This window comes from Xyrauchen texanus, chromosome 12, assembly GCF_025860055.1.
Source record: "Xyrauchen texanus isolate HMW12.3.18 chromosome 12, RBS_HiC_50CHRs, whole genome shotgun sequence".
NCBI lineage: Eukaryota > Metazoa > Chordata > Actinopteri > Cypriniformes > Catostomidae > Xyrauchen > Xyrauchen texanus.
In genome coordinates, this window is record NC_068287.1 from 20,000,404 (window position 1) to 20,026,007 (window position 25,604).

General features: G+C 37.5%; 1 protein-coding gene across 1 annotated transcript; it reads left to right on the forward strand.

The window, feature by feature from the left end:
* The first annotated feature begins 3,242 nt into the window (after positions 1 to 3,242).
* On the forward strand, positions 3,243 to 22,577 carry flii (FLII actin remodeling protein). Its single transcript, XM_052139746.1, has 30 exons — positions 3,243 to 3,383; positions 4,207 to 4,317; positions 4,445 to 4,516; positions 5,977 to 6,057; positions 6,313 to 6,398; positions 7,699 to 7,860; positions 8,018 to 8,121; positions 8,245 to 8,420; positions 8,611 to 8,768; positions 9,551 to 9,635; positions 9,862 to 10,009; positions 11,231 to 11,367; positions 11,487 to 11,699; positions 12,554 to 12,733; positions 12,844 to 12,926; positions 13,018 to 13,092; positions 13,176 to 13,259; positions 13,335 to 13,506; positions 13,607 to 13,711; positions 15,378 to 15,569; positions 15,661 to 15,849; positions 16,352 to 16,491; positions 16,567 to 16,774; positions 19,875 to 20,029; positions 20,105 to 20,165; positions 20,278 to 20,406; positions 20,496 to 20,602; positions 20,694 to 20,799; positions 20,878 to 20,943; positions 21,036 to 22,577. The coding sequence occupies exons 1-30, from the start codon at positions 3,321 to 3,323 to the stop codon at positions 21,168 to 21,170; spliced, it is 3,783 nt and encodes a 1,260-aa protein (XP_051995706.1). The 5' UTR covers positions 3,243 to 3,320; the 3' UTR covers positions 21,171 to 22,577.
* Positions 22,578 to 25,604: the final 3,027 nt, after the last annotated feature.

Sequence of the window (25,604 nt, forward strand, 5' to 3'; positions counted from 1 at the left end):
ATATATATATATATATATATATATATATACACACACACAATTGACCTTATTCACAGCAGTGACATTTTTGATGGGAATGACAACAAGGCAGATGTACAGTCTCCTCATTTGGTTGTACAATTGTTTAAATTGTTTTTGGATCATTCCACTGATGAAACATTAAAAATTATCTTTCCAAGAAATATCAGTAGACACAAAACTCTAGACAACATGAGTTTTCGAAAATGTTAAGTTATAAATTAGCTTTTTGATATCTTTATACAGTGCATGTCATTTAAGAGACTGGATGTCTATCCCTCACAGCCTCCTTTTCATTCCCGTAAAAAATGGCACTACTGTGATTAAGGTCTATAAGTAAAGTGTTTGGTTCTTATTGTATGCCCTACAGTCTGGTTACAGCATATAGACATTTCTATAAAAAAATCAGAGCTTTAACCAAATACAATAACCATGCATAACCGTTTCCTGGTTGTTTTGTCACATACCCAGTGATGATGGTCCAACAGTCAATTAATTTTGTGGTTAAATTAAGTTAAAGGAACGTTCTAGAGTCAATACAAGTTCAGCTCAATCAACAGCATTTGTGGCATAATGTTGATTATCACAAAAATACACTTGGACTTATCCCACCTTTTAAAATAAGAAGTCTTACAGCATGACACCTTCAATGGAAGTGAATGGAGCCAAGATGTAAATGTTGAAATACTCAGTTTCAGAAGTAAAGCCACAAGACAAATAATATGCACGTTAACATGATTTTGGTGTGATAAAATCACTTTTTAACCTTTTCTGTGTAAAGTTACAGCCAATTTTACAACTTTGTTGCCACGACGATGTCAACAAAACCTAAAACAACTGTAAAGATTATAATTTAACTTTACAATCTCAAATACACGATTTTAACAGCAGAATGAATGCAAGTGCCTTTATAAATTCATAAGCTTCACATTTCTGGCTTTAAACCCTCCAAGAATTGGCCCCACTCACTTTCATTTGTAAGTGCCTCACTGTAACCTCCATTTTTCCTTTTATTTTTAATTAAAGGAGACGAGTTGAAAATATATTTTGTGGTAATCATCATTATGCCACAAATGCTGTTAATTGCCTTTAACTTCTATTGTTATTGTATATTACAATAAGCTCAATCGACATTTTAAAAATAGGAAATATCGGAGTTACAGTGAGGCACTTACAGGTGCTGGTCATATAATTAGAATATAATCAAAAAGTTGATTTCAGTAATTCCATTCAAAAAGTGAAACTTTTATTATATTCATTCATTACAAACAGACTGATACATTTCAAATGTTTATTTCATTTAATTGGGATGATTAAATCTGACAACTAATGAAAATCCCAAATTCAGGATCTCCGAAAATTGCTAATTAAATACTGGTAGCTTTGGCACTGTGTGCAGGTGCCAAGTCCTGTTGGAAAAATAAATCTGCATCTCCATAATTTGGTCAGCAGCAGGAAGCATGAAGTGCTCTAAAACTTCCTGGTAGACAGCTGCAGTTGACCTTGGACCTCAGAAAACACAGTGGACCAACAACAGCAGATGACATGGCACCCCAAACCATCACTGACTGTGGAAACTTCACACTGGACTTCAAGCAACGTGGATTCTGTGACTCTTCTCTCTTCCTCCAGACTCTGGGACCTTGATTTCCAAAGGAAATGCAAAATTTACTTTCATCAGAGAACAGCAGTCCAGTCCTTGCGAGATGCTTCTGACGCGGTGTCTTGTTCAAGAGTGGCTTGACACAAGGAATGCGACAGCTGAAACCCATGTCTTGCTGACGTCTGTGCGTGGTGGTTCTTGAAGCACTGACTCCAGCTGCGGTCCACTCTTTGTGAAACTCCCCCACATTTTTTAATGGGTTTTGTTTCACAATCCTCTCCAGGGTGCAGTTATCCTCATTGCTTGTACACTTTTTCTACCACATCTTTTCCTTCCCTTCACCTCTCTATTAATGTGCTTGGACACAGAGCTCTGTGAACAGCCAGCCTCTTTTGCAATGACCTTTTGTGTCTTGCCCTCCTTGTGCAAGGTGTCAATGGCCATCTTTTGGACAGCTGTCAAGTCATCAGTCTTCCCCATGATTGTGTAGCCTGCAGAACTAGACTGAGAGACCATTTAAAGGCCTTTGCAGGTGTTTTGAGTTAATTAGCTGATTAGAGTGTGGCACCCGGTGTCTTCAATATTGAACCTTTTCACAATATTCTAATTTTCTGAGATACTGATTTGGGGGTTTTTCATTAGTTGTCAGTTATAATCATCAAAATTAAAAGGAATGAACACTTGAAATATATCAGTCTGTGTGGAATGAATGTATACATTATCCAAGTTTCACTTTTTGAATGGAATTACTGAAATAAATCAACTTTTTGATGATATTCTAATTATATGACCAGCACCTGTACAATGAAACTGAATGGGGCCAATCCCTAAATGTTAAAATTCTCACAGTTTCAAAAGTATAACCACAAGATGTAAATAATATGATATTACTGTGACAAAATCACTTGTTAACCTTTTCTGTGTAAAGTTATATCCAATTTACTTCTTGGTTGCCATGCTAATATACTGTAACATATTAAACATAAATGACTGTAAACATTATTTAAACAACTTTGCAGCTCTAATAATACAAAGGTGTTAACAGAAGAATTAAAAAAGTACAATTACAAGCTTCACATTTCTGCCTTTAAATTAGAGGACCAATATATCAGTTTTACTGATTAATCAGATAGTTGCTTTTTGAAACTATCTGTTATTGGCCAAAATCTATGCCGATAGTTACTGATAGTTTTTTTTTATTATTCCTTTGTGGACGGAGCTATTTTGATTAGATAAACAAGTTTTTTTAAATTGAAGCCAGGGCATGCAAATAAATATGCGACTGGAAGTGTGCCCACTGGTTTGGTCATTTTTGTCTTGGGCACAATTTCACCTCTGTTTTTGTCTCCACGTGCCTCTGCTTTCTACACAAACAACCACTTTATGTGATTTTTGGAGCTTCAAAGGTCTGGTCACCATTCACTAGCATTGTAAGGATAAATAGAGCTGAAATATTTTTCTAAATGTCTTGTGTTCAGCAGAAGAAAGAAAGTCACACACATCTGGGATGGCATGCTGGTGAGTTGCATTAGTTGCATTAGATGAGACAGTTTCCATTTTTGGGTGAACTATCCCTTTAACAGTTAGTGGGCTGTACCATCTGGGCGGGGGTGTTGTGTGCTTCACCATCGACCGCTTAGCCAAATTCTTGAGCTCAAACAAAAATAGGCTGCAACTGCTGTCATATCCTGAATTAGACATGGCTGCGACCGGAGTTCTCCCCTTCATCAGGGGAGTAGACTTGAGTGGGAATGACTTTAAGGTAAGCGTTCTGCTTCGGGTCCGCTATATCTGCGGAGTATTCTTAGTGATCCGTCAATATTTGTTTTACGTATGCGAGGAGATGGTGAAGTAGAGCGGTTAATTTGTCAGCGCAGGTTGAGAGGGTGTTGAGCTAGCAATGCTAGCGGGTTAGCTGAGCGGAACACTGGGCGTTAGCTCGCGAGTTGTCAAAATATGGTGCGGTCAATCAAGCGATGTGACGGGGAGAGGAAATTACTAGAAGTTTGTTAGCGGTCACTTTGTAATGCTTGCCATGAGGTTTTTAGTGTCGGTATAAGAACTGCGTTGTTAGCACAGCGTCTTTCAACGCATGCAAGTTAGGAAGGAGCTTCCTTTTGCCATGACTGACTAAACTTTAAGAATTCCCACATGTTTAGACACAATATGGATGTGGAGAGTAGGGTTTGTTACAGAAGTCTTTTACTTAGTATGAGTCACTTTGGCCTCTCTAGCTGACAAGTGTGTCGGTAAATCTTTGTTTTCTTATCTAAACCCACTTCAGTCATATCTACTCATATTTAAAATGCACATCACCCTGGTTGTGTGAGAACACGGAGCTTTCTGCTCCACACTCATCATGTTGTCATAGCAAACACACACCCCATAATCTCCAAGGCTTTTGTGTTTCTCGTTGGGAAGGGAAGTGACATCATTGTACCAGGTTTAGCTTGGTGTAGCTCATAATTCAGATTTGAAACTAAATTACATCACTGTAGCAGACTCTAGCTGTAAATACTCCCACATACTCTAAATGCTCATTTCTATCTGTAGTCCTGCTATTTATCTTCTGTGTTTTTAAATAGGGGGGCTATTTTCCTGAGCATGTGAAGTCTATGACCAGCTTGCGATGGCTCAAGCTGAACAGAACTGGGCTTTGCTATCTTCCAGAGGAATTGGCCTCCTTACAGAAACTGGTGATGGTTTTTTGTCTATTTTAACTGTTTAAGTCACAGTTTAGTATTTTATTAGGATTAGCATGGTCAAATTACTAATGTTCTATCTGGGGTCTTTTTTTATTCTCCCTCTTTTACATCAAACCAGGAACATTTGTCAGTGAGTCACAACAACCTCACAACCCTGCATGGAGAATTGTCAAGTCTTCCCAACCTGAGGGTAAATATGATCAACAGTATTGCGAAATACATCACATACTTATATCTTCATATATGTAGCTGTTTACATACAGTGGGAAGAAAAATTATGTGAACCCTATGAAAATAGCTGGTCTTCTGCATCTATTGGTCATAAAATGTGATCTCATCTTCATCAAAGTAACAAGTATAGACTTAAACAATTTGCTTGAGCTAACAACACACAATTATAACCATGTCTTTATTGAACACATCCCATTAAACATTCACAGTGCTGTGGAAAAAGTAAGTGAACTCTTGGATAACCTCAACAAAGTGTTTCCGGTAGCTGTAGATCAGACCTGCACAACGTTCAGAAGGACTTTTAGACAAGTATATCTTACAGAAATGCTTCAGCTCAGCCGTATTCTTAAGGTATACTTGGTTTTTGTGTGTTCCGGATCGGATTGTGTCCGCAATTTGCATCACACATACTGTGCGTGGAGGGATCCGCAATATGGACGTGCAAAGTATACTTTAGCCTTTAGGATGTCTGGTGTGAATGGCTCTCTTGGGGGTCATTCCACAACATCTTTTTTCCAACCAAGTTTCATCGAGCCACAAAAATGTTCCCAGTAGCATTGTGGAAATGTCAAGGTAGTCTTAGGCAAATTTCAGGCACACAGCAATGATTTTGTTGGCAAACGTCAGCTTCATTCGTTGTGTCCTGCCATGGACACCATGCCTGTTTAATGTTTTTCTTATAGTAGACTCATGAACAGAGATGTTAACCAGTTCCAGTGATTCCTTTTTTCTTTTTTTAAACCTAATGGAGCATTCTGCTGTGTATCCATTGAGTCATCTTGGATGGACAGCCACTTCTAGGGAGAGTAGCCACAGTAATAAAACATTTATAAACAATTGTCTAACTGTGGACAGATGAATATCTAAGCTCTTAGAGATAACTTTGTAACCCTTTCCAGTATTATGTAAAGCAACAATTCTTGATCATAGGTCTTCTGAGATATCTTGTTTGTGAGGCATGATCCATGTCAGCAGATGCTTCTTTTTTATAAGTCAAAGTAGCTCTAACCCACACCTCCAATCTTGTTTCATTAATTGGATGCCAGGTGTGCCAACTCCTGACTCTAATTAGCTTTTGTTGATGTCATTAGCCTAGGGGTTCACACACTTTTTCCAACCTACACCGTGAATGTTTGAATAATGTGTTCAAAATGTACAAGAACAATTCAATAATTTGTGTGTTATTAGTTAAAACAGATTGTGTTTGTTTAATATTGTAACTTAGATGAAGATCAACCCAAAATATAAGACAAATTTATACACAAATGCAGGTCATTACAAAGGGTTCGCATACATGTTCTTGCTGCTACTGTATTTTGTGAAAAGAGAGCATTTTGAATATCCACAGAATTTTTTTTGCTGTTCAGATATTTTCAGTTTCCGATGAAGTGTGTAATCTGTCCTTGTCATTTTCCATAGGCAGTTGTGGCTAGAGCAAACAACCTGAAGAACTCTGGAGTTCCTGATGATATTTTTCAGCTGGACGATCTTTCTGTGCTGGTATGTAGAGAATTACTCTTCTCTTTTGGTTGTCTAAATGTTTATCTCTCGCTTGAAAGGATGGGTTATATTTCTTAGTTAAGTGTAAAATTACAGGCATAATTTAGTTTTACATAAACTGTTCTGTTTCTTCCTTAGAAAATATTATTTATTCTTATTGGAGCTATTTTAATATGACAAACACTGGACTGTGTGCCATTTAAAATGGTTAAAGAGACATGTACAAGTTTACATGTAATTACCTCTACTCTCCAGGACCTGAGCTACAACCAACTAACTGAGATACCAAGGGACTTGGAGAACTCCAGGAACATGTTGGTCTTGAACCTCTGTCACAATAGGTACTGTCTGTCTATGTTTATTTTGAGAGTAGGGTTGGACACAATTACCTAAGTGACAGCAGAGATTGATCATGATCACAATTATTGCATGATGTTTATTTTGTTTCGGTGGGGTTTTGGGTGGTATCTTGTGTGTCAATAACAGCTAGATGAAGCACTGTTGATGGAATGGAATGTAACAGAACACAGGGCTCTTGAGATGTGTTAAAAGTTTAGCTATTTTTAACTTGACGTGGTTTCGGAAGGAAATTGGTACTTTAAATCACCAAAGTGGCATTCAGCTGATCACAAAGTATAGTTAGATTTAAAAAACGGCACATCAACATTTGAAAAAAGTAATATTTGATAAAATCTAGACAGGCCCCATCTCCAGCAGCCATCACTCGAACACCGTATCCTTTGGTAATAATGCTAAATTGCTAATTTGGTACTAGAAAATCCCTTGCCATTATATCAGACACAGCTGAAAGCTATTTGGTTCAAAGGGAAAATTTGAGAAAATTAAGCCTAGCATGTCCTCAGCTGACAGCTTCATTGAATTCTACCTGCTCAACACCAGTTTCATGTACAACAGTAAAGAGAAGACTCAGGGGTGCAGGAATTATGGGAAGAATTGCAAAGAAAAAGGTTGTTTTGGAAGAGCATTTTGAATATCCACTTTGCTTTGGTGATTAAAAGTACCAATTTCTTTCCATTAGAGCAAAATCTGTACATTGTCGCCAGTGTAAGTGTCTTTACATGCACACCAATACAAAATAACTACCTAAAATCAGCTTATTTATATGAGACTGATTATTCTCTACTTTTTATGTAAAAATTTAGTCATGCACACAACACTTGCACACATTGTCTGTCGTTTGGTTTTGTTTAAAATAAATACAAAAAATGGTCAGATGACATTAAAATCTTTTGTCTCTATAGTCAACATTTTCAGTTAAAAATTGCGTGGCAAGCACAAGTCTGATGAAACAGATATTCTATTTAATAATTCGCTGAGTTGGGGAAAGTCCTTTTTAAGTGTTTTTGTGTTACTGATGTTTTTTGGATTAGAGTGGCAGAGCACGTCTGTCAATCTCTTTCATATCACTAGTGAAGAGACACAATTAAAAAATAGCACAGACAGAATTGAACTCTATTATCACATCCTACACCAAGTACTGTGATGTATTTATGAATTGTTCAACCAAAATGTACATCCCAATGTTATTTTTTTTTTGTAATCATAACTATTGCCAGTGAATTTCTGTGAAGATATAGGTGTAATCTGATACAGTTCTATCCTGCTTATTCTTTCCCACAGCATTGATAACATACCAAATCAGCTGTTCATTAACCTCACCGATCTGCTCTACCTGGACCTTAGTAACAATAATTTGGACAGCCTGCCTCCACAGATGAGACGCTTGGTCCATTTGCAGACCCTGATACTTAATAATAATCCACTTATGCATGCACAACTGAGGTAAGACAATAAGATAATTTATACTTCATGTTTCTTTAACTTTCCTCCTAATATGGTGGCGTACATTCAGTTCAGATGATATCGTGTTTTTGGCACTGAGCCTGATAAACTCTGTCTTAAATCTGCGTTCATTTCCTCCCCCCACCTCTTGCAACAGGCAGTTACCTGCTATGGTGGCACTTCAAACTCTTCATTTAAGGAACACACAGCGTACCCAGAATAATATGCCGACGAGTTTAGAGGGTCTCGCCAATCTAGCAGGTAGAGATCTAGAGGGTTCTCTGCACATCAAGAGTTAACAGTAAAAGCTTTTATCGGTGGCTATAATTTTGTAATTGAAAAGTAATCCGTGATCATCATCTTTTTTTACCATTTTCTGTGTAGACGTGGACCTGTCCTGCAATGATCTCGCTCGGATGCCAGAGTGCTTGTATTCCCTGCCAAATCTAAAACGGCTCAATCTGAGCAGCAATCAGATAACAGAGCTGTCATTGTGTATAGACCAGTGGACCAAGCTCGAAACTCTCAACCTTTCTAGGAACCAGCTCACATCCCTGCCTGTAAGTCCCTTATTGGCACTTAGAGTGAAATAGACTAACATAGCAGCTGGCCCTAAATGTTCTTTTGTGCACTAAGTGAGATAATACTTCATCACATTAGTAGTATTGCCAATGATACAATTATGGATTGAGATAATCTTTATGCTAATTTTGCTAGTCTTCATTCTCACTTGTTTAATGTGATGTCTAGTCTGCCATTTGCAAGCTGTCCAAACTGAAGAAGCTGTATGTCAACTCAAATAAGCTTGATTTTGATGGACTTCCCTCTGGTGTGGGAAAATTGTCCAACCTGGTAGAATTCATGGCTGCAAATAATAATTTGGAGCTTGTTCCAGAGGGACTGTGCAGGTGAGAATCTGTATGCTTTGTGGTTACACATTAAATATAAGACTGACTTAATGTATATAATATCTAATGTTAAAGGAATAGTTCACCTAAAAATGAAAATTCCCTCATCATTTACTCTCATGCCATCCCAGATGTGTATTACTTTCTTTCTACAGCTGAACACAAATTAAGATTTTTAGAAGAATAAGTCAGTTCTGTTGGTCCATATAATGCAAGTGAATTGTGGCCAGAACTTTGAATGTTCAAAAGCACATAAATGCACATAAAAGTAATCCATACAACTCCATTGTTTAAATCTATATCTTCAGATGTGATATGATAGGTGTGGATGAGTCCATTTTTTTACTATAAATCTCCACTTTCAAACAGCCCTCCTAAGCACTCTTTTCTCCTAAGAGTTCTTCTTTTGGTTTTGGTGATTCACATTCTTTGTGCAAATCGCCACCTACTTTGCAGGGAGGAGAATTTTTAGTAAATAAGGACTTAAATATTGATGTTTCTCTCCCACATCTAGCAAATTGCTTCTGAAAATGTAGAATTAACTACTGGAGTCGTATGGATTACTTTTATGCTACCTTTATGTGATTTTTGTGCATCAAGGTTTTGGACCCTGTTGACTTGCATTGTCAGGACCTACAGAGCTGAAATATTCTTCCAAAACAATCTTTGTTTGTGTTCTGCAGAAGAAACAAAGTCATACAAAGCTGGGATGAGTAAATGATGAGGGAATTTTCATTCTTGGATGAACTATTCTTTTAATGTTTGGACTTTGTTTTCCACAGGTGTGGGAAATTGAAAAAGCTGGTCTTGAACAAGAACCGGCTGGTGACATTACCAGAGGCCATCCATTTCCTGACTGAATTGGAAGTAAGAACTGGTCATGGAATAAACCTTATTGGGAAGACCATTAACTATTGCTTATTATGAATTCAACCTGTTCATTTTTAATGTGGAAAGTAGAAGCACATTTGAATTAGTTGTTGTAAGCTCTCCTTTTGAAAAGCTTCTAAGAAGAGTAGAAGTATATGGCTTTATTGGATGTTCAATTATTTATATACTGTAATGAGATGATGCTGTTATGTTTTTCTCTTAGGTTTTGGATGTTCGTGAGAATCCAAATCTGGTCATGCCCCCTAAACCAGTAGACAGGACAGCTGAGTGGTACAACATAGACTTCTCCTTGCAGAACCAGCTACGGTTGGCTGGTGCTTCCCCGGCCACTGTGGCAGCAGCCGGTGGAGGTAGAATATATTAAATATATTATATTTGTTGTTACCATTGGTATTGTGGGCAGTGGCTGTCCATGAGGAAATTATCTTTGGAGGCAAATATGTAAATCAGTATTAAAAATCAAACCAATAAAAGATTGTAGTGGATTTAAATATAAATCTTTCTGCTGCTAATTATGCTCCCATGCACCGATGATCTCCTCTCCCTGATAACTTCAAAGAGTCTTAATAACTACCTATATGTTATAATCTTTCCAATCACCAACCCAAAAGTTGTCAATAAAGTAAACAAGTCGAACAAATCACACAATGCCATTTACAGACTATGATTAATGCAAACATTTATAAATGAATAGTGCCCAGTTCCTTATACAATAACATCTACAGTACTCCCCAAATAAAGGATGTGCAGAGGAACTCCATCTTCCACTGCTTCATTGAGTCAAATTTATTTATGATCCTGTTGTTCAGTGTTTTATGTGTTTTAGATGCTCCAATAACGTTTATTTTATTGGCAAATTTCTACAAATTACCACAAGCAGGCTTGATGACACATTAATGGGATACTGAAAGCTGATTGGCTTGAATGGTTACATTTGATAATGCGGAAGGACGAACATTTTATTTTGCATCCAGTTTGCCTTTTTTTGCCATTTTTTGATGGAAGCAGATGACGTTGCATCATTTGAATATCCATTTCGATTGTTCCGTTTACTAATGACAAGAGGCTTTATGCCGTCAGCCTCTGGCATTCATACTGAGTCATATAGTGATTAAAACTCACATGCAACTGTGCATGAAAGGAAAAAAAAAACTGTGTATATTTATTTTATTTTTTTTTAATTTGAGGCATCTGAGTTACACTTAAGTGATACACTTTAGTAGGTTAATTGATTAAAACCACTGCTCATGTGGTAGAGCAGGTTGTCCATTAATCACAGGGTTGGTGGTTCGATTCGGCCACACGCCAAAGTGTTCTTGGGCAAGACACTGAACCCCAAGTTGCTCCCAATGGCAGGCTAGCACCTTGCATGGCAGCTCTGCCATCATTGGTGTGAGAATGGGTGAATGAGATGCAGTGTTAAGCGCTTTGAATATCGCTAAGTTAAAACAGGCGCTATATAAGTGCAGACCATTTACCATCTGATTTTTAAACATTTGTTAAATTTACCTGAAAATATTACATTTGTAAAGCAGCTCAAAGTGAAGCATTCATCTTTTTATGTTACACAGGAAATAGCCCAAGAGACCATATGGCCAGGAAAATGAGGCTGAGGAGACGGAAGGACTCATCTCAGGATGATGATCAGGCTAAACAGGTGCTGAAGGGAATGTCAGACGTGGCTCAGGAGAAGAACAAATCTATTGCGGTATGTTAACAGCAGAGTTTTACTGTGAATCCATTCTTTAATATATTTACCTGGTCCAGTGAAGATGAAGTTATTAGTACATTTCCAATAATCCAATAATGTGTCTCTTGATCTTTCAGGAGAATGGTGACTTGAAATACTCCGACCTGAAAACCAAGCGCTGGGACAAAAACCTGGAGAAACCTCAGCTGGATTATTCTGAATTCTTCTTGGAGGATGTGGGGCAGATTCCAGGTGTTACAGTTTGGCAGATAGAGAACTTTGTGCCGATGCAGGTGGACGAGGCCTTCCATGGAAAGTTCTATGAGGCTGACTGTTACATTATTCTTAAGGTCAGCCCTGTGAAATTGTTTTAATTGTTACTGATGAATATTCTTTTGATATCGTTCATTTGCCCAAATTATATAGTGAATGGAAAAATAATCCATGAACTTGCATTGAAAATGGGCCACACACCTATCTAGGGAAGAGCGTTTTATAGAGATTTTAGGTATGACTAAACATCCGCCTAGAATCCACTCTTTTTATCGCCTTTTCTCCCAATTTGGAATGCCCAATTCTCACTACTTAGTAGGTCCTCCTGGTGGCTCGGTTACGCACCTTAATCCGGGTGGCAGAGAACAAATCTCAGTTGCCTCTGCTTCTGAGATTGCCAATCCGCACATCTTATCACGTAGCTCGTTGTGCACACTGATGAGACTCTACATGTGGAGGCTCATGCTACTCTCTGCGATCCATGCACAATTTACCACATATCCCATTGAGCGCAAGAACCGCTAATCGTGACTCTACCCACCATAGCAACCGGTCAAATTTGGTTGCTTTAGTGACCTGGCGGGAGTCACTCAGCACACCTTGGATTCGAACTCACGACTCCAGGGGTGGTAGTCAGCGTCAATACTCGCTGAGCTACCCAGGCCCCTAGAAACCACTCTTGGCAACCACCCATAATACCCAAGTAGCGCCCTAGAAAGCATTAAATGGATCAGGAAATACTGGGAAAGTAGTCAGTCCAACTACAACATCATGGCAGCTATGTTTTGCACAGACAGGCACCATACACATTGAGAAAATGTAAAAAACTATTTTAATTTATTTATTTTCTCAATAGCCTTGATGAGTCCTTTCTCTAAATTACAATGTTTGCTTCCGGTATGTAGCTCTTCTTCCATATTTTTTTTTACAGACTTTCTTGGATGACAATGGAGCCCTGAACTGGCACATCTATTACTGGATCGGGCAGGAAGCTACCCTTGATAAGAAAGCAGGCTCTGCCATCCATGCTGTCAATCTTCGTAATTATTTGGGTGCTGATGGCAGGACAATCAGAGAGGAGATGGGAGACGAAAGCGAAGAATTCCTTGCGGTCAGTAAAATAAACAACATTTACCAGCACAAAATGCCTTGTAAGGTCAGTTAAACCTGCCGCATTATAATAGATGTCTTGCAAAATTTTTCTGTTCTGTGTAATTTTAGGTGTTTGACAATGCAATCTCTTACATTGAGGGTGGTACTGTCAGTGGATTTTTCACAGTAGAGGACACTCAATACCCGACCAGGTGCCCTACCAAAAACAACACGCAGGACAATCTTTCAAGCTCGTCCCTGATCTGACTCACTCTAATCTTGTTTGTTCTATGTTTTGGGCAGGCTGTACAGAGTGTATGGAAAAAAGAACATCAGATTAGAATCTGTGCCTGTGAAAGGATCATCGCTTGACCCACGGTGAGTTCACCTACTCTGCTCTATTACATATTTGGAAAGGAGTAGTCGCATGTTTTACCCCCTGATTCCTTTTCTCTTTGTAGATATGTCTTTTTGCTGGACGCTGGTCTTGAGTTATTTGTTTGGAGAGGAGGGAATGCAACTCTTGGTGGTACTACCAAATCAAGGTAGCTTACAAATAACTCAGCACTATGTTTGCCCCCCTCCCGTGGTTACAATTTGTAATAGTGTGTCATTTACAGGTTATTTGCTGAAAAGATCAACAAAAATGAGCGAAAAAGCAAAGCAGAGATCACAACGTTGATGCAGAATCACGAACCTCCAGAATTCTGGGAAATTCTTGGTGGACAGCCAGAGGAAATCAAGAAGCATGTCCCAAATGACTTTACTCCTATTCGACCCAAGCTCTACAAGGTCAGGGAACATTGTGTATGATTTGTTTGAATTTGAAAAATTTGTGCATTTGTTCTAAAAATCTATAATATAATATATATTGTATTTTTTGGTTTGTTAGGTTGGCTTGGGTTTGGGATACCTTGAACTTCCTCAGATCAACTACAAACTCTCCGTTGAGCACAAAGATAAGCTAAAACTTGATGTGGTTCCAGAGCAGAGACTGGTAATGCCAAGTTTAAACTGTTGGATTTTTTGGTTTTGTTTTGGTGAACAATTGTCTTATTGAATAATCGGTTCAAAACAAAGAGCATAAGTACAGACCCCCCCCACAACTTTTCTGTGTTGGGGTGCTTTTACACTAGCACATTTGGTGCACACCTGGGGACTAATGACGTCAAAGTTCAGTTAATTTGGATAACGTGAATGCTGTTTTCCATCTTAGCAGGCTTGCGATCGCAATTATTGTGGTATAATGCATTTCTCATACCTGTTTGTCTCCAAAAAGTCCCCTTCAGTAAGCAGCTCACATTCTCCACATCTCTTGCAATGAGTCCGTAGGCTCGTGGCAGACAAACGTTAATATTCATCACATCAAGCACTTTCATTGCATCCGCGGGAGACAAACACGTGTCGTTCTGTACATGACAAAACATTTTGGTAAATCCAAAAAGACAAACTTTAAAGACCCGTACACACTTGCGACCTCATCTCATTCATTTTCAGTGAGAGCTGGCGACTTCTGGCTCCACAAGCGACAGCAACCTCTGGTGACTAGATATGGATGTGGCAAGCAAATTTAAAAATTTTAGAAGTTTAACTTGACGCAAATGGGGAGCAACAACCAATAGGAGGGAAAAGTGTGTTCAGTGGAGCTCACGCCATTCGTCTCCTTTGAGATAAAGGAGTCGAGTGCTGGCAAGACGGAGCAGCGTTGTGATGTTTCTGTAAGCGATTTCATGGATATAATAAAAAATGAAGCATGGGAAAGTAACTGTTGGCACTCTCCCCTGCAGAATGTGCATTTTAGGGACAAGAAAACTGATTAATTGCCAAATTAGAATACAGTCAATGCATATTATCTGTGATCATATATTCAAAAGACATGGCCAGACGTTTAGTCCACCAACAATGTTAAGAGTGACAGCAGTAAGAAAGTACAGAGACTAGCGACATCAAGTGATAAAGTTGCTGCATGCTTAATACATTTCACTTAACACAGTGACGCTGACGTCTTTTCGAGTTGTTACCTAGTTACAGTGATAAAACAGCTGCCGCTTGTACTCATGTTGATGACGTAATCGGACCCAAATAATATGATGTGAACGGAGACCAGCGGGGGTAGCAGGAGGGGGAGGAAACGATCTCTGGTTTGGCCCAGAGCGTGAAAGCACTCTTAAAGGACTTTCTTCTATCCCAGCTTAATATGCTGAGACAACTGTAAGTCAGCCATTCAGAGGTAACATTTTTTTAACTGTGTTTAAAATCTTTAAACACTGTCTCTGTGGCACTATAAAAATTCCTGTGTTTGTTTTGAAAGACTCGTCCCATTAATGTTAATCAACCAATGGTGTGAGTTGGTGGCGGCACTATCTGATTGTTTGAACAACTGCAGGCGAGGGACGTAGTCAGAAAGCGGTTTTGAAAACAGTTATTTTTGTAAATTCTGTTCGGTGGCGCTAGTGTCGCAGAAATTACATCAACATTATCAGTGGTAGCAGTTAGGAAATATAAAAATGTTGAAAATCTGGAAAAAAAAAATTGATCCAGGGGAAAAAACCACCAGTGAAAAATAAATTATTTTACATTATAAATGTTGAATGTAATTAGAATTTTTTAATAAGGATTAGTCATTGTAAATGAATGCACTAAATTGTGTTTATTTATTTTAGGTACAAGGTCTCTTGGACACTAAAGGTGTCTACATCTTAGATTGCTGGTCTGATGTCTTCATCTGGATTGGCCGCAAGTCCCCACGTCTTGTTAGGGCAGCTGCATTGAAATTGGGCCAAGAGGTGTGCAGTATGCTCCATCGTCCAAAACACGCCGTGGTAATCCGTAATCTGGAGGGCACTGAGTGCCAGGTAAAAATGTGGGACCTCAATTTACAATTAATCTTTTAAATGGCATGATGCGCTCTGCTCTAATTTCACCTATTGCTGTTGCACTCAACAGGTCTTCAAATCCAAGTTCAAGAACTGGGATGACGTGTTGAAGGTGGACTATACAAGGAACGCAGAGAGTGTAAAGCAAAATGAGGGCTTGTCTGGAAAGGTGAAGAAGGATGCAGAGCAGAAGGACCAGATGAAAGCTGATCTAACAGCTCTGTTTCTGCCTAGACAGCCACCCATGCCCCTCACAGAGGTGAGATCTCAGCTGTCAGCATTAAAGTTAATTAATTACACCTTTTAGTTAGAGGTGCCTATGGCAAGCATCACCATTACTGTTGCTCATACTCTGGGTTAAGTTCAAATAAACTTGGGCACGTAACTCTTCCCGCATCATTTGATACCTCATAAGAATATTAATGATATGATGCCTCAAATATCATCAAGGCTTGTTGAGGAGAGGTGCTATCTAGAAGTGTTTCTAAACAATCTGAATTGGATCACTGAGAAAACCTAAGCAACCCAAAAAAAACTCTTCCAGTCACTCACAATTTAATCAGAACCTAGATTCTACACTGCACAAGTACCACCAATGTTTTGTAATGCAAGTCAAGAGGGCTTTGTATTGTTTTTAAATGGTCAGATCTTCATGTTTGAATTGTTATGCTTACCCCTTTAGAAAAATTATTCTGTCACTTTGATTTTATGCTGTAAAATTCATTAATTGTGTCTTTTTGGATTTTTCATAATTCTGATAGGCGGAGCAGATGATGGAGGAGTGGAATGAGGACTTGGATGGCATGGAGGGATTTGTTCTGGAGGGGAAGAAGTTTGCCCGTTTGCCAGAGGAGGAGTTCGGTCACTTTCACACTCAGGACTGCTATGTATTTCTGTGCAGGTTGGTAATGGCTCATTAATATTTCCATTTATACTTCTATAACTTTTTCTGATGGATTGGTTGCATCTGTCTCAGGTACTGGGTGCCTGTGGAATATGAAGATGATCAAGAGAAAGACAAAGTGAAAGCAGGAGGAGGAGAGGATGAAGAAAAACAGACTGAGGAAGACTTCCAGTGTGTGGTTTACTTCTGGCAAGGCCGTGAGGCTTCCAACATGGGCTGGCTGACCTTCACTTTCAGCCTGCAGAAGAAGTTTGAGAGCTTGTTCCCAGGCAAACTAGAGGTACTGCATACTTGGAGTTAATGTGATTATCTCATTTTTCATTTTCATTTAGTTGCAGTGATGTATGTTGCCTTAACAATTTAAGTTCAGATGGGCCCATGGCGGCAGGCCCGCCGAGGAAAAAAAACTTTTTAATCAAAATATTAATAACTACATTCTTGACCAACACAAAATATGTATTGTTTTAAATCTTCGAAGCTGTCCTTTACAATGTATGTAGGCATTATGACCAAAACTGAACAATTGCTTTTAAATTTGCAGACAAATCAGAAATTTTCCATTTTTAGAATGTATTAATAATTTTGTACTGCGTATTATATTGTAATCGTTAAGAATATCAAACAAAAAAAGCCATATGTATTATGTTGTTAGAAAGCTCTCAAAGAGTAGAATGCAACCAGCCTATTTGTTTTATTCGTAGACATATAGTGAGTTATAGCCAAGTACTTGTATTTGACATACAGTGTCAGAAGTCTGAAGTTTACATACACTTAGGTTGAAGTCATTAAAACTTGTTTTTTAACCACTTTACAGATTTCATATTAGTAAACTATAGTTTTGGCTAGTGGTTTAGGACATCTACTTTGTGCATGACACAAGTAGTTTTTACAACAATTGTTTACAGATAGATTGTTTCACTTTTAATTAACTATATCACAATTCCAGTGGGTCAGAAGTTTACATACATAAAAGTTAACTGTGCCTTTAAGCAGCTTGGGGAATTCCAGAAAATGATGACAAGCCTTTAGACTATTATCTTCTGATAGGAGGTGCACTGAATCCAAGATGTTACTGTAAATGTATTTTAAGGCTTACCTTCAAACTCTGTGCCTCTTTGCTTGACACAATGGGAAAATTAAAATAAATCAGCCAAGACCTCCACTAGTCTGGTTCATCCTTGGGAGCAATTTCCAAATGGACTGAAGGTACCACGTTCATTTGTACAAACAATAGTACGCAAGTATAAACACCATGGGACCTCACAGCCATCATACCGCTCAGGAAGGAGATGCATTCTGTCTTCTAGAGATTAATGTAGTTTGGTGCGAAAAGTGCAAATCAATCCCAGAACAACAGCAAAGTACCATGTGAAGATGCTGGAGGAAACAGGTAGACAAGTATCTGTATCCACAGTAAAACAAGACCTATATAGACATAACCTGAAAGGCTTCTCAGCAAGAAAGAAGTGACTGTTCTTAAACCACCATAAAAAAGCCAGACTACAGTTTGCAAGTGCACATGGGGACAAAGATCTTACTTTTTTGAGAAATGTCCTGTTGTCTGATGAAACAAATATGTAACTGTTTGGCCATAATGACAATTGTTATGTTTGGAGGAAGAAGGGTGAGGCTTCCAAACCGAAAATCACCATCCCAGCCGTGAAGCATGGGGGTAGCAGCATCATGATGTGGGGGTGCTTTTCTGCAGGAGCGACTGGTGCATTCACAAAATAGATGGCTTCATGAGGAAGGAAAATTATGTGGCTATATTGAAGCTAAATCTCAAGACATCAGCCAGGAAGTTAAAGGTTTGTCGCAAATGGGTCTTCCAAATAGACAATGACCCCCAGCATACCTCCAAAGTTGTGGCAAAATGGCTTAAGGACAACAAAGTCAAGGTATTGGAGTGGCTATCACAAAGCCCTGGCCTCAATCCATCACGAAAATGTGTGGGCAGATCCGAAAAGGCATGTGCGTGCAAGGCGGCCTACAAAACTGTCTCAGTTAAACCAGTTCTGTCTGGAGGAATGGGCCAAAATTCCAGCAACTTATTGTGAGAAGCTTGTGGAAGGCTACCAATAATGTCTGACCCAAGTTAAACAATTTAAAGGCAATGCTACCAAATACTAACAAAGTGTATGTCAACTTCTGACCCACTGGGAATGTAATGAAAGAAATAAAAGCTGAAATAAATCATTCTCTCTACTGTTATCCTTACTTAAAATAAAGTAGTGATCCTAACTGGCCTAAGACAGGGAATGTTTTCTACGATTTAATGTCAGGAATTGTAAAAAACTGAGTTTAAATGTTTTTGGCTAAGGTGTATGTAAACTTCTGACTTCAGCTGTACATGTTACATGTAAACTGGTGTTGCAAATATGCCGCATTTTCATCTATAACTTTAAAAAAAGTAAATGGAACATAAAATATCACATACCATTACATAGAGGGGGGGATTTTTTTAAATGAGCCCACACAGAACATAATCGGATGCTCAGATCATTAGATAATCCACATGAAACACAATGTGCACACAGCACATAATGTGCTATATGGCTAAATAAAATTAGCTTTCCTGCATTCAATGACTTCATCGAAAATGATGTAGTTTGTTGTCCAGTTTCATGGAACGTTAAACCAATCGTATTTGGGTTTAGATCGCTGCAACCAGAGGTGGAAGTCATCCAAATATGGGCAGAGAGGATAGTTCACTCTCACAGAATGGATCTGAATTATTTCTCGTTACTCATGCCTGCATGCTTTAGTCATTGTTGTGTAATTTTGTTATGTACAGTTATTGTTTTATTTGTTTGGAGAGGCTTTTGGATGCTAGGATAAATTTTAATGCTATAATTTTCATTGCTTTATCGTATCAACACAAAATTTTACTCTGTTACAGGTGACGTGATTGGGAACAAAGTTTTTCATAGTTACCTTATTTACACCCTGAGATGTATATAATGTTAAATCAGGAAAAAAAAAAAAAAGAGTAAATTTTAGGATGATTTTATTTTTATTTGCAGAGATTCTCAGAATTTACATTTTTACATTTTTTTTGTTTTCTTTAAAATGACACCAAACAATTGACCCTCCTTGTTTTTTGTTTCATTTTGTTTGAGTTTTAAGCCTTGAATTTTGGTAATGCCACTGAAACAGGAGATCTTTAAAAACACCCTCACTTTCTTGATATTGAACTGTTAAATAGTGTTTTGTTTTTTTATAGACTGATGTATTTCTATTGCTTGTATTGCTTTTTTAAAGGAAAAGGTTGGATGAGTCTAAATAATTTTTCAACATTATGCCACAAATGATGTCGAAATTAGCTTAACTTGTATTGAATCTGGAATACTCCTTTTTAAATGTTCATCTATTTGTTCCAGGTTGTGAGAATGACCCAGCAACAGGAGAACCTCAAGTTCTTATCACACTTTAAGAGGAAGTTCATCATCCACAAAGGCAAGAGGAAGCTAAAGGTGGACAGTGTGCAGCCAAGCTTATACCACATCAGGACGAATGGAAGTGCACTGTGCACCAGGTAACGATGCCTAGATGGTATAATTTCAACCTAATGGCAAAAATGTACAAGTTATAACTCTTTATTTTGTTTTAGGACTATTCAAATAGCCACTGATTCCAGTAACCTCAACTCTGAATTCTGCTTCATATTGAAGGTAAAGTGATAGTGTGTACTCAAATAAGCCATCAAATAATAAGTGAAGCTAAATTTATATTTGCTATTATTCCTTAGCTGTGAATCACTTAACATTATGTTCATTTGTTTAGGTGCCATTTGAAAGTACAGATAACCAGGGAATAGTGTATACATGGGTTGGCAGAGCAGCAGACCCAGATGAAGCTAAACTGTCAGAGGACATCATGAACACCATGTTTGATGATTCATACAGCAAACAGGTATGATGCATACTCTTTTCCTAAATTAAGTTTTGTGAGCTTATATGAAGCCTATTTGTAATACTGAATATTTTTTCTCCTTTATTCAGGTGATAAATGAAGGGGAGGAGCCAGAAAATTTCTTCTGGGTTGGCATTGGCTCACAGAAGCCTTACGATGAAGATGCAGAGTACATGAAATATGCCAGACTGTTTAGGTAAGAATTTAATTTCAGAAAAACAACTTTTATTTTGTCTCCATCTGTTATTGTTGCATGTGAAGATAATAGATCTGTCCTCTTATGTAAGGTGCTCTAATGAGAAAGGTTACTTTGCTGTATCGGAGAAATGCTCTGACTTCTGTCAAGATGACCTGGCCGATGATGATATCATGCTTCTGGACAATGGAAAAGAGGTAAAGTTTTGTTCTCACAGCCAAACACAATATCATGCCTGTGAGTTTGTTACTGAGGTTCTTGACCTTAATTTCCAGGTTTACATGTGGGTTGGCTCACAGACAAGCCAAGTGGAGATCAAACTGAGCCTGAAGGCTTGTCAGGTAATAATTGACAGACTGAAGGACAGTTTTATTAAACACCAACACCGTGGCATTTCCTGTGCATGCTTAACATTGCTTTACCCTTCAATTAGGTCTATATTCAACACATGAGGTCTAAGGATTCAGAGCACCCAAGGAAACTGCGCCTGGTGCGCAAAGGCAATGAGCCTCACTGTTTTACACGTTGTTTCCATGCCTGGAGCATCTTCAAGACCGCACCTGCATAAACTAGCCTTGCACCTCACAGATTCTGTCTAAAATACAACACATCCACATGCATTAGAGTTCAGAAAACTACATCTCTCATAACAGACCCTCCATTATCACTGTGCACTGCAACTCTTTGTAAAGCTCACAAATATAATTGCTAATCATAAACCTTTATGTGTAGGTTTAAAATCAGAGTTTAAAGGGATAGTGCACCCAAAAATGAAAATTCTGCAGCCTGATCTGTCACCCATAAGTTGCTCCAAACCCATCAAAAACCAACCCAGTCAGTTAAAGTGAATGATAACTCCAGCTGTCATTATACCTAATGTCTCTTTTTGTGTTACACGAAAGAAGGAATTTTAATTTTTAGGTGAACTATCCATTTTAATGATGCAGCACTTGGGTAAGCCTTACCTTGTAAGATACAAATGTTGTATTCTTTAAGGGATGGTTTTAGGAAGAACATATCTGTTCTAAGGGAGAGTTTTTTCTTTTTAACCATCTGGCTGCACAAGTGTTGTGAATTGTTATATCTGTTTACAATCTTCTTTGCATATGTTATTTTAAAGATGACTCCTAATATAATTTGTTTAAGCAAAACTTGCTTATGCACTAGATGCATATCATAACAATTGACTGCAAAGACTTCCAGCTACTGAAAGCACAACACCCATGTAAATGTTTCAGATTTCATCTAAAAACATATCTGAATTTGTGCCACTCACATCAGATCTGTTATTTGTCTTTTGAATGTCTGTTTCATTGCTTTACCTTTGGGATGTTGACTTTGATGTCAACGCTGATGGAATAGCGAATTGCACAGTCTTTGTGGGATGTTCTTTGATACATTACATGTTGGAAAATAATTTGCGCTTTGATGCCCTTAAACTGCTCAACACGTCCAAGTCTGGGTTGATCCAAGTGGTTTAAATTAAAAACGTAATCTGTAATTGCAATGAATGGCAATCCTGCAGTAATAATACAACAGTGCACCCTATGATTCGGTATAGAGTATTCACATACATTTTCTATAGGCCTTTGGTTTAGAGGAGCTTATGTCCGCTATTAAGCTGGCATTGTTTTATCAAAAAGTTTATAGTCCCCTGTGTATGAACTAGATATTTTTTTTTTTTTAATACTGAATATTTGTTGAACTTTGATAGGGACATTTGTTTAGCAAGGAAATACATTTTGTTTTAATTATGCTAGTCCCATTTCTTATCGCTATCATAAAAGGGATTGATAGAGGTGAATAATACATATTCGCAGTTTATGGTGAGCTGCCCTTTTCCATTTCTTTTTGACATAGCAGCTTTTTGTCTGCATATATAAACGTGTTTCTATGTGGACAAATATTTTCTGCCACCATTTTCACCTGCAGATGCTCTATTTATGTATTTTGTATTGAATAAAGTTTAATTGCACCTGTGCATGATTACATAGAGTATTTTTTAATTGCACTCATTACTTTTTAAGCATTTTTGCTTTGTTTTATTATTATTATTTTTGTGGTATATCCTGAGTGACCCAGGAGAACTGTGAAGGTAAAAGCATTTGAACTTAATTTGAATATGTTGTTCAGTCAGTGTAGGGCAATATGGTGATTTTGGTAAGGGAATTGATTTCAGGCTCGGCTCTTAGTTTCAGATGTAAGGTGGGTCAAATATTTGGGTGTCCAAGCTAATGGTTTTGTGGAGCTAAGCTTTATCTCACCATTGAGGTTTATAGGATTGCAAGCTGGAATTTGGCAAGTGAAGCTTGAGCCAAATCATTGAAATATTTATTTTTAGTGGTGTTAAATGATTTTCATTTTCAGTCACAATCAAGGGAATATATTATGCATACTAAACATTTTGTAAACCAGTGATGATGCAAAATCATCTTTTAAATTATTACATTACTGTCAAAAAGTACTTGGTGTAAAAGCTCAAATTACACCTTTCCAGAGACTTGTGAACAATGTAAAGGTGACATAAGAGTTCAGAGCACCTTCGTTACGGCACAAGCCTAAATTTAAAGGTATAGTTCACACAAAAAGGAAAATTCTCCCATCATTTACTCACCTTCATGTCATCCCAGATGTGTCTGACTTTCTTCTGCTGAACAAAAATTATTTTTAGAAGAATATTTCAGCTCTGTAGGTCCATATAATGTAAGTGGGGGCCAGATATTTTAAGGTCCAAAAAGCATATAAAGACAGCATACAAGTAATCCTACGACTCCATTGGTTAAAGCTATGTTCAGAAGCTTGTATAATAGGTGTCAGTGAGAAACAGATCAATATTTAAGTCCTTTTTTAAACTATAATTTCTCCTCCCTACCCAGTATGAACAAAGAATCAGAATCACCAAGAACAAAGCATAAAGTATACGCTAAAGTGAAAATAATACAAAATGACTTAAATATTGATTTGTTTCTCACTCACACCTATTATATCACTGTTCTGAATATATGCATTAAACCACAGGTGTTTTATGGATTAATTTTACACTACCTTAATGTGCTTTTTTGACCTTCAAAGTTCTGGCAACCATTTACTTGCAATAGATGGACCAACAGAGCTTAAATATTCTTCTAAAAATCTTGTTTGTGTTCAGCAAAAGAAAGTCAGTCATACACATCTGAGATGTCATGGGGGTAAATAAATGATGAGAAAATTTTCATTTTGAGTGAACTATCCCTGAAAAAGAAAGAAACCACTGGTGTCTTCAGCAATCAGCAGCAACCAGGCCAGCCGAGAAAAACAACAGAATGATGACAGATGAATGACTAAAGCTTTGAAAAAGAACCATCAAATAAGTGGCAATACAAGAAATTGGACCACAGAATTACAGAGGCCGAACAGTAAGATGTAAACTTCAGCAAATAAAACAGAATGATTCGAATTTTCAAAAAAGGAAAGAGATGAGCCAGTACAGTTTTGGAATAGAGATGAGTTGTTCAACTTTATCAAAGTGAAAGGAAGGCAAAAATGTGGAGAGAAAAAAAAGGAACTGCAGATGATCCAAAGCATACCACCTCAACTGTAAAGCATGGTGGAGGTGGTGTCATGGCATGCATGGCTGCCTCTGGAACAGGCTCACGCATCTTTATTGATGATGTAATGGATTATGACATCAGCTAAATGATTTTAGAAGTGTACAGAAGCATATTACCAATGTACAAGAAAATGTCACCAGACTCATGCGTGGCGCTTCATACTGAAACAGGACAATGACCAAAAACATTATATTAAATGTGCAATTTTGCGAGGATTGAGTAATTAATTTTTTATGAAATTAATGTAGTCGCCTACAGCTTGCTCACTGGGGTTATTAATACAATTATAATTTAATTATTTATAAACACTATTAAAATTCGTATTTTATCTAAATTACACAATGATGATTAATCGACTTTATGGACATTACAGTTCTTATCGTCTGTTAATGCTGATATTTTGTAAAGCTGCTTTGAAACGATGTGTGTTGTGAAAGGCGCTATACAAATAAAATTGACTTGACATGAAAAAAAAAAACAACAACCTGTACATAGTAAAATAACAGTATAGCACTGCATTGTGGGTTATAATGGTGAAATATCCTTAAGCCTTTGCGCTTGAATATGTATGCTTTGGCATTTTATTGGGGCTATAAAAAGTGTTAAAAAAAAAACATGCACAAACTTTTTTTATTCAGAAGTCTTAGATTAATTAGTGTTGTTATTTTGTTATCAACAGGTGTGTTTTGTTTGAAGTCACCATTATGGTGATTGTTCTTTTGAGCTGGTACATTGGACCTTCTTTATTATTATATTATGTTCTTCAAGTAAAACACAAGTTGTCGCACTGTGCTATTTGGAAGACAAAAACTAAGGTCAGCCTGAATATCTGATCCTATCTTGCAAATGTCAAGTAAAAACAGTAATTGATATTTCAGCAAAATTATATCAACAAATTGAGTGTTTGATGATTTAGATGAGCTTACAGCATAACTCGTGTTATTATCAAGACAGAAAACTCTCGGCATTCAAAACGCAACAGTTGTGACAATTAATAAACATACTTTAACATAAAACAGTAAAAGCTGAACATTAAAATACAAGTAACTTAGACTACAAAAAAAAAAAAAAAAAAAAACAACAACGTCAAAATAAACCAATAAATAGTAAATATCTAAGTAATTTCTTAATGCTGCAGTGCATGCTGGAAACTTAGCTGTTAATTTCAACAACCAGTTTGCAATTAGACAGCTGTATGCTGCTAAATTACAGTTGTATACTGTAGCTGTAAAAACAGGATCTAGCTGTTAATTTCAGCAACAGTAAGACACAGTTAATTTTTCAGTCACTTGCTGCCATTTCTTTACTGTTTTTTTTTTTTTTACGAGAAAATCTTTAACAGTTGCACTGAGCCTCATGATGTACATCTGCTTTGAAATAAAGTGGGTGGCATATTTCATTTTATGTATGTA

Coding starts and splice junctions, on each gene's coding strand:
- flii (XM_052139746.1), top strand. CDS start 3,321: ATGGCTGCGACCGGAGTTCTCCCCTTCATCAGGGGAGTAGACTTGAGT. Junction 6,058..6,312: donor TGGACGATCTTTCTGTGCTG/GTATGTAGAGAA, acceptor TCTACTCTCCAG/GACCTGAGCTACAACCAACT. Junction 9,636..9,861: donor ATTTCCTGACTGAATTGGAA/GTAAGAACTGGT, acceptor TTTTTCTCTTAG/GTTTTGGATGTTCGTGAGAA.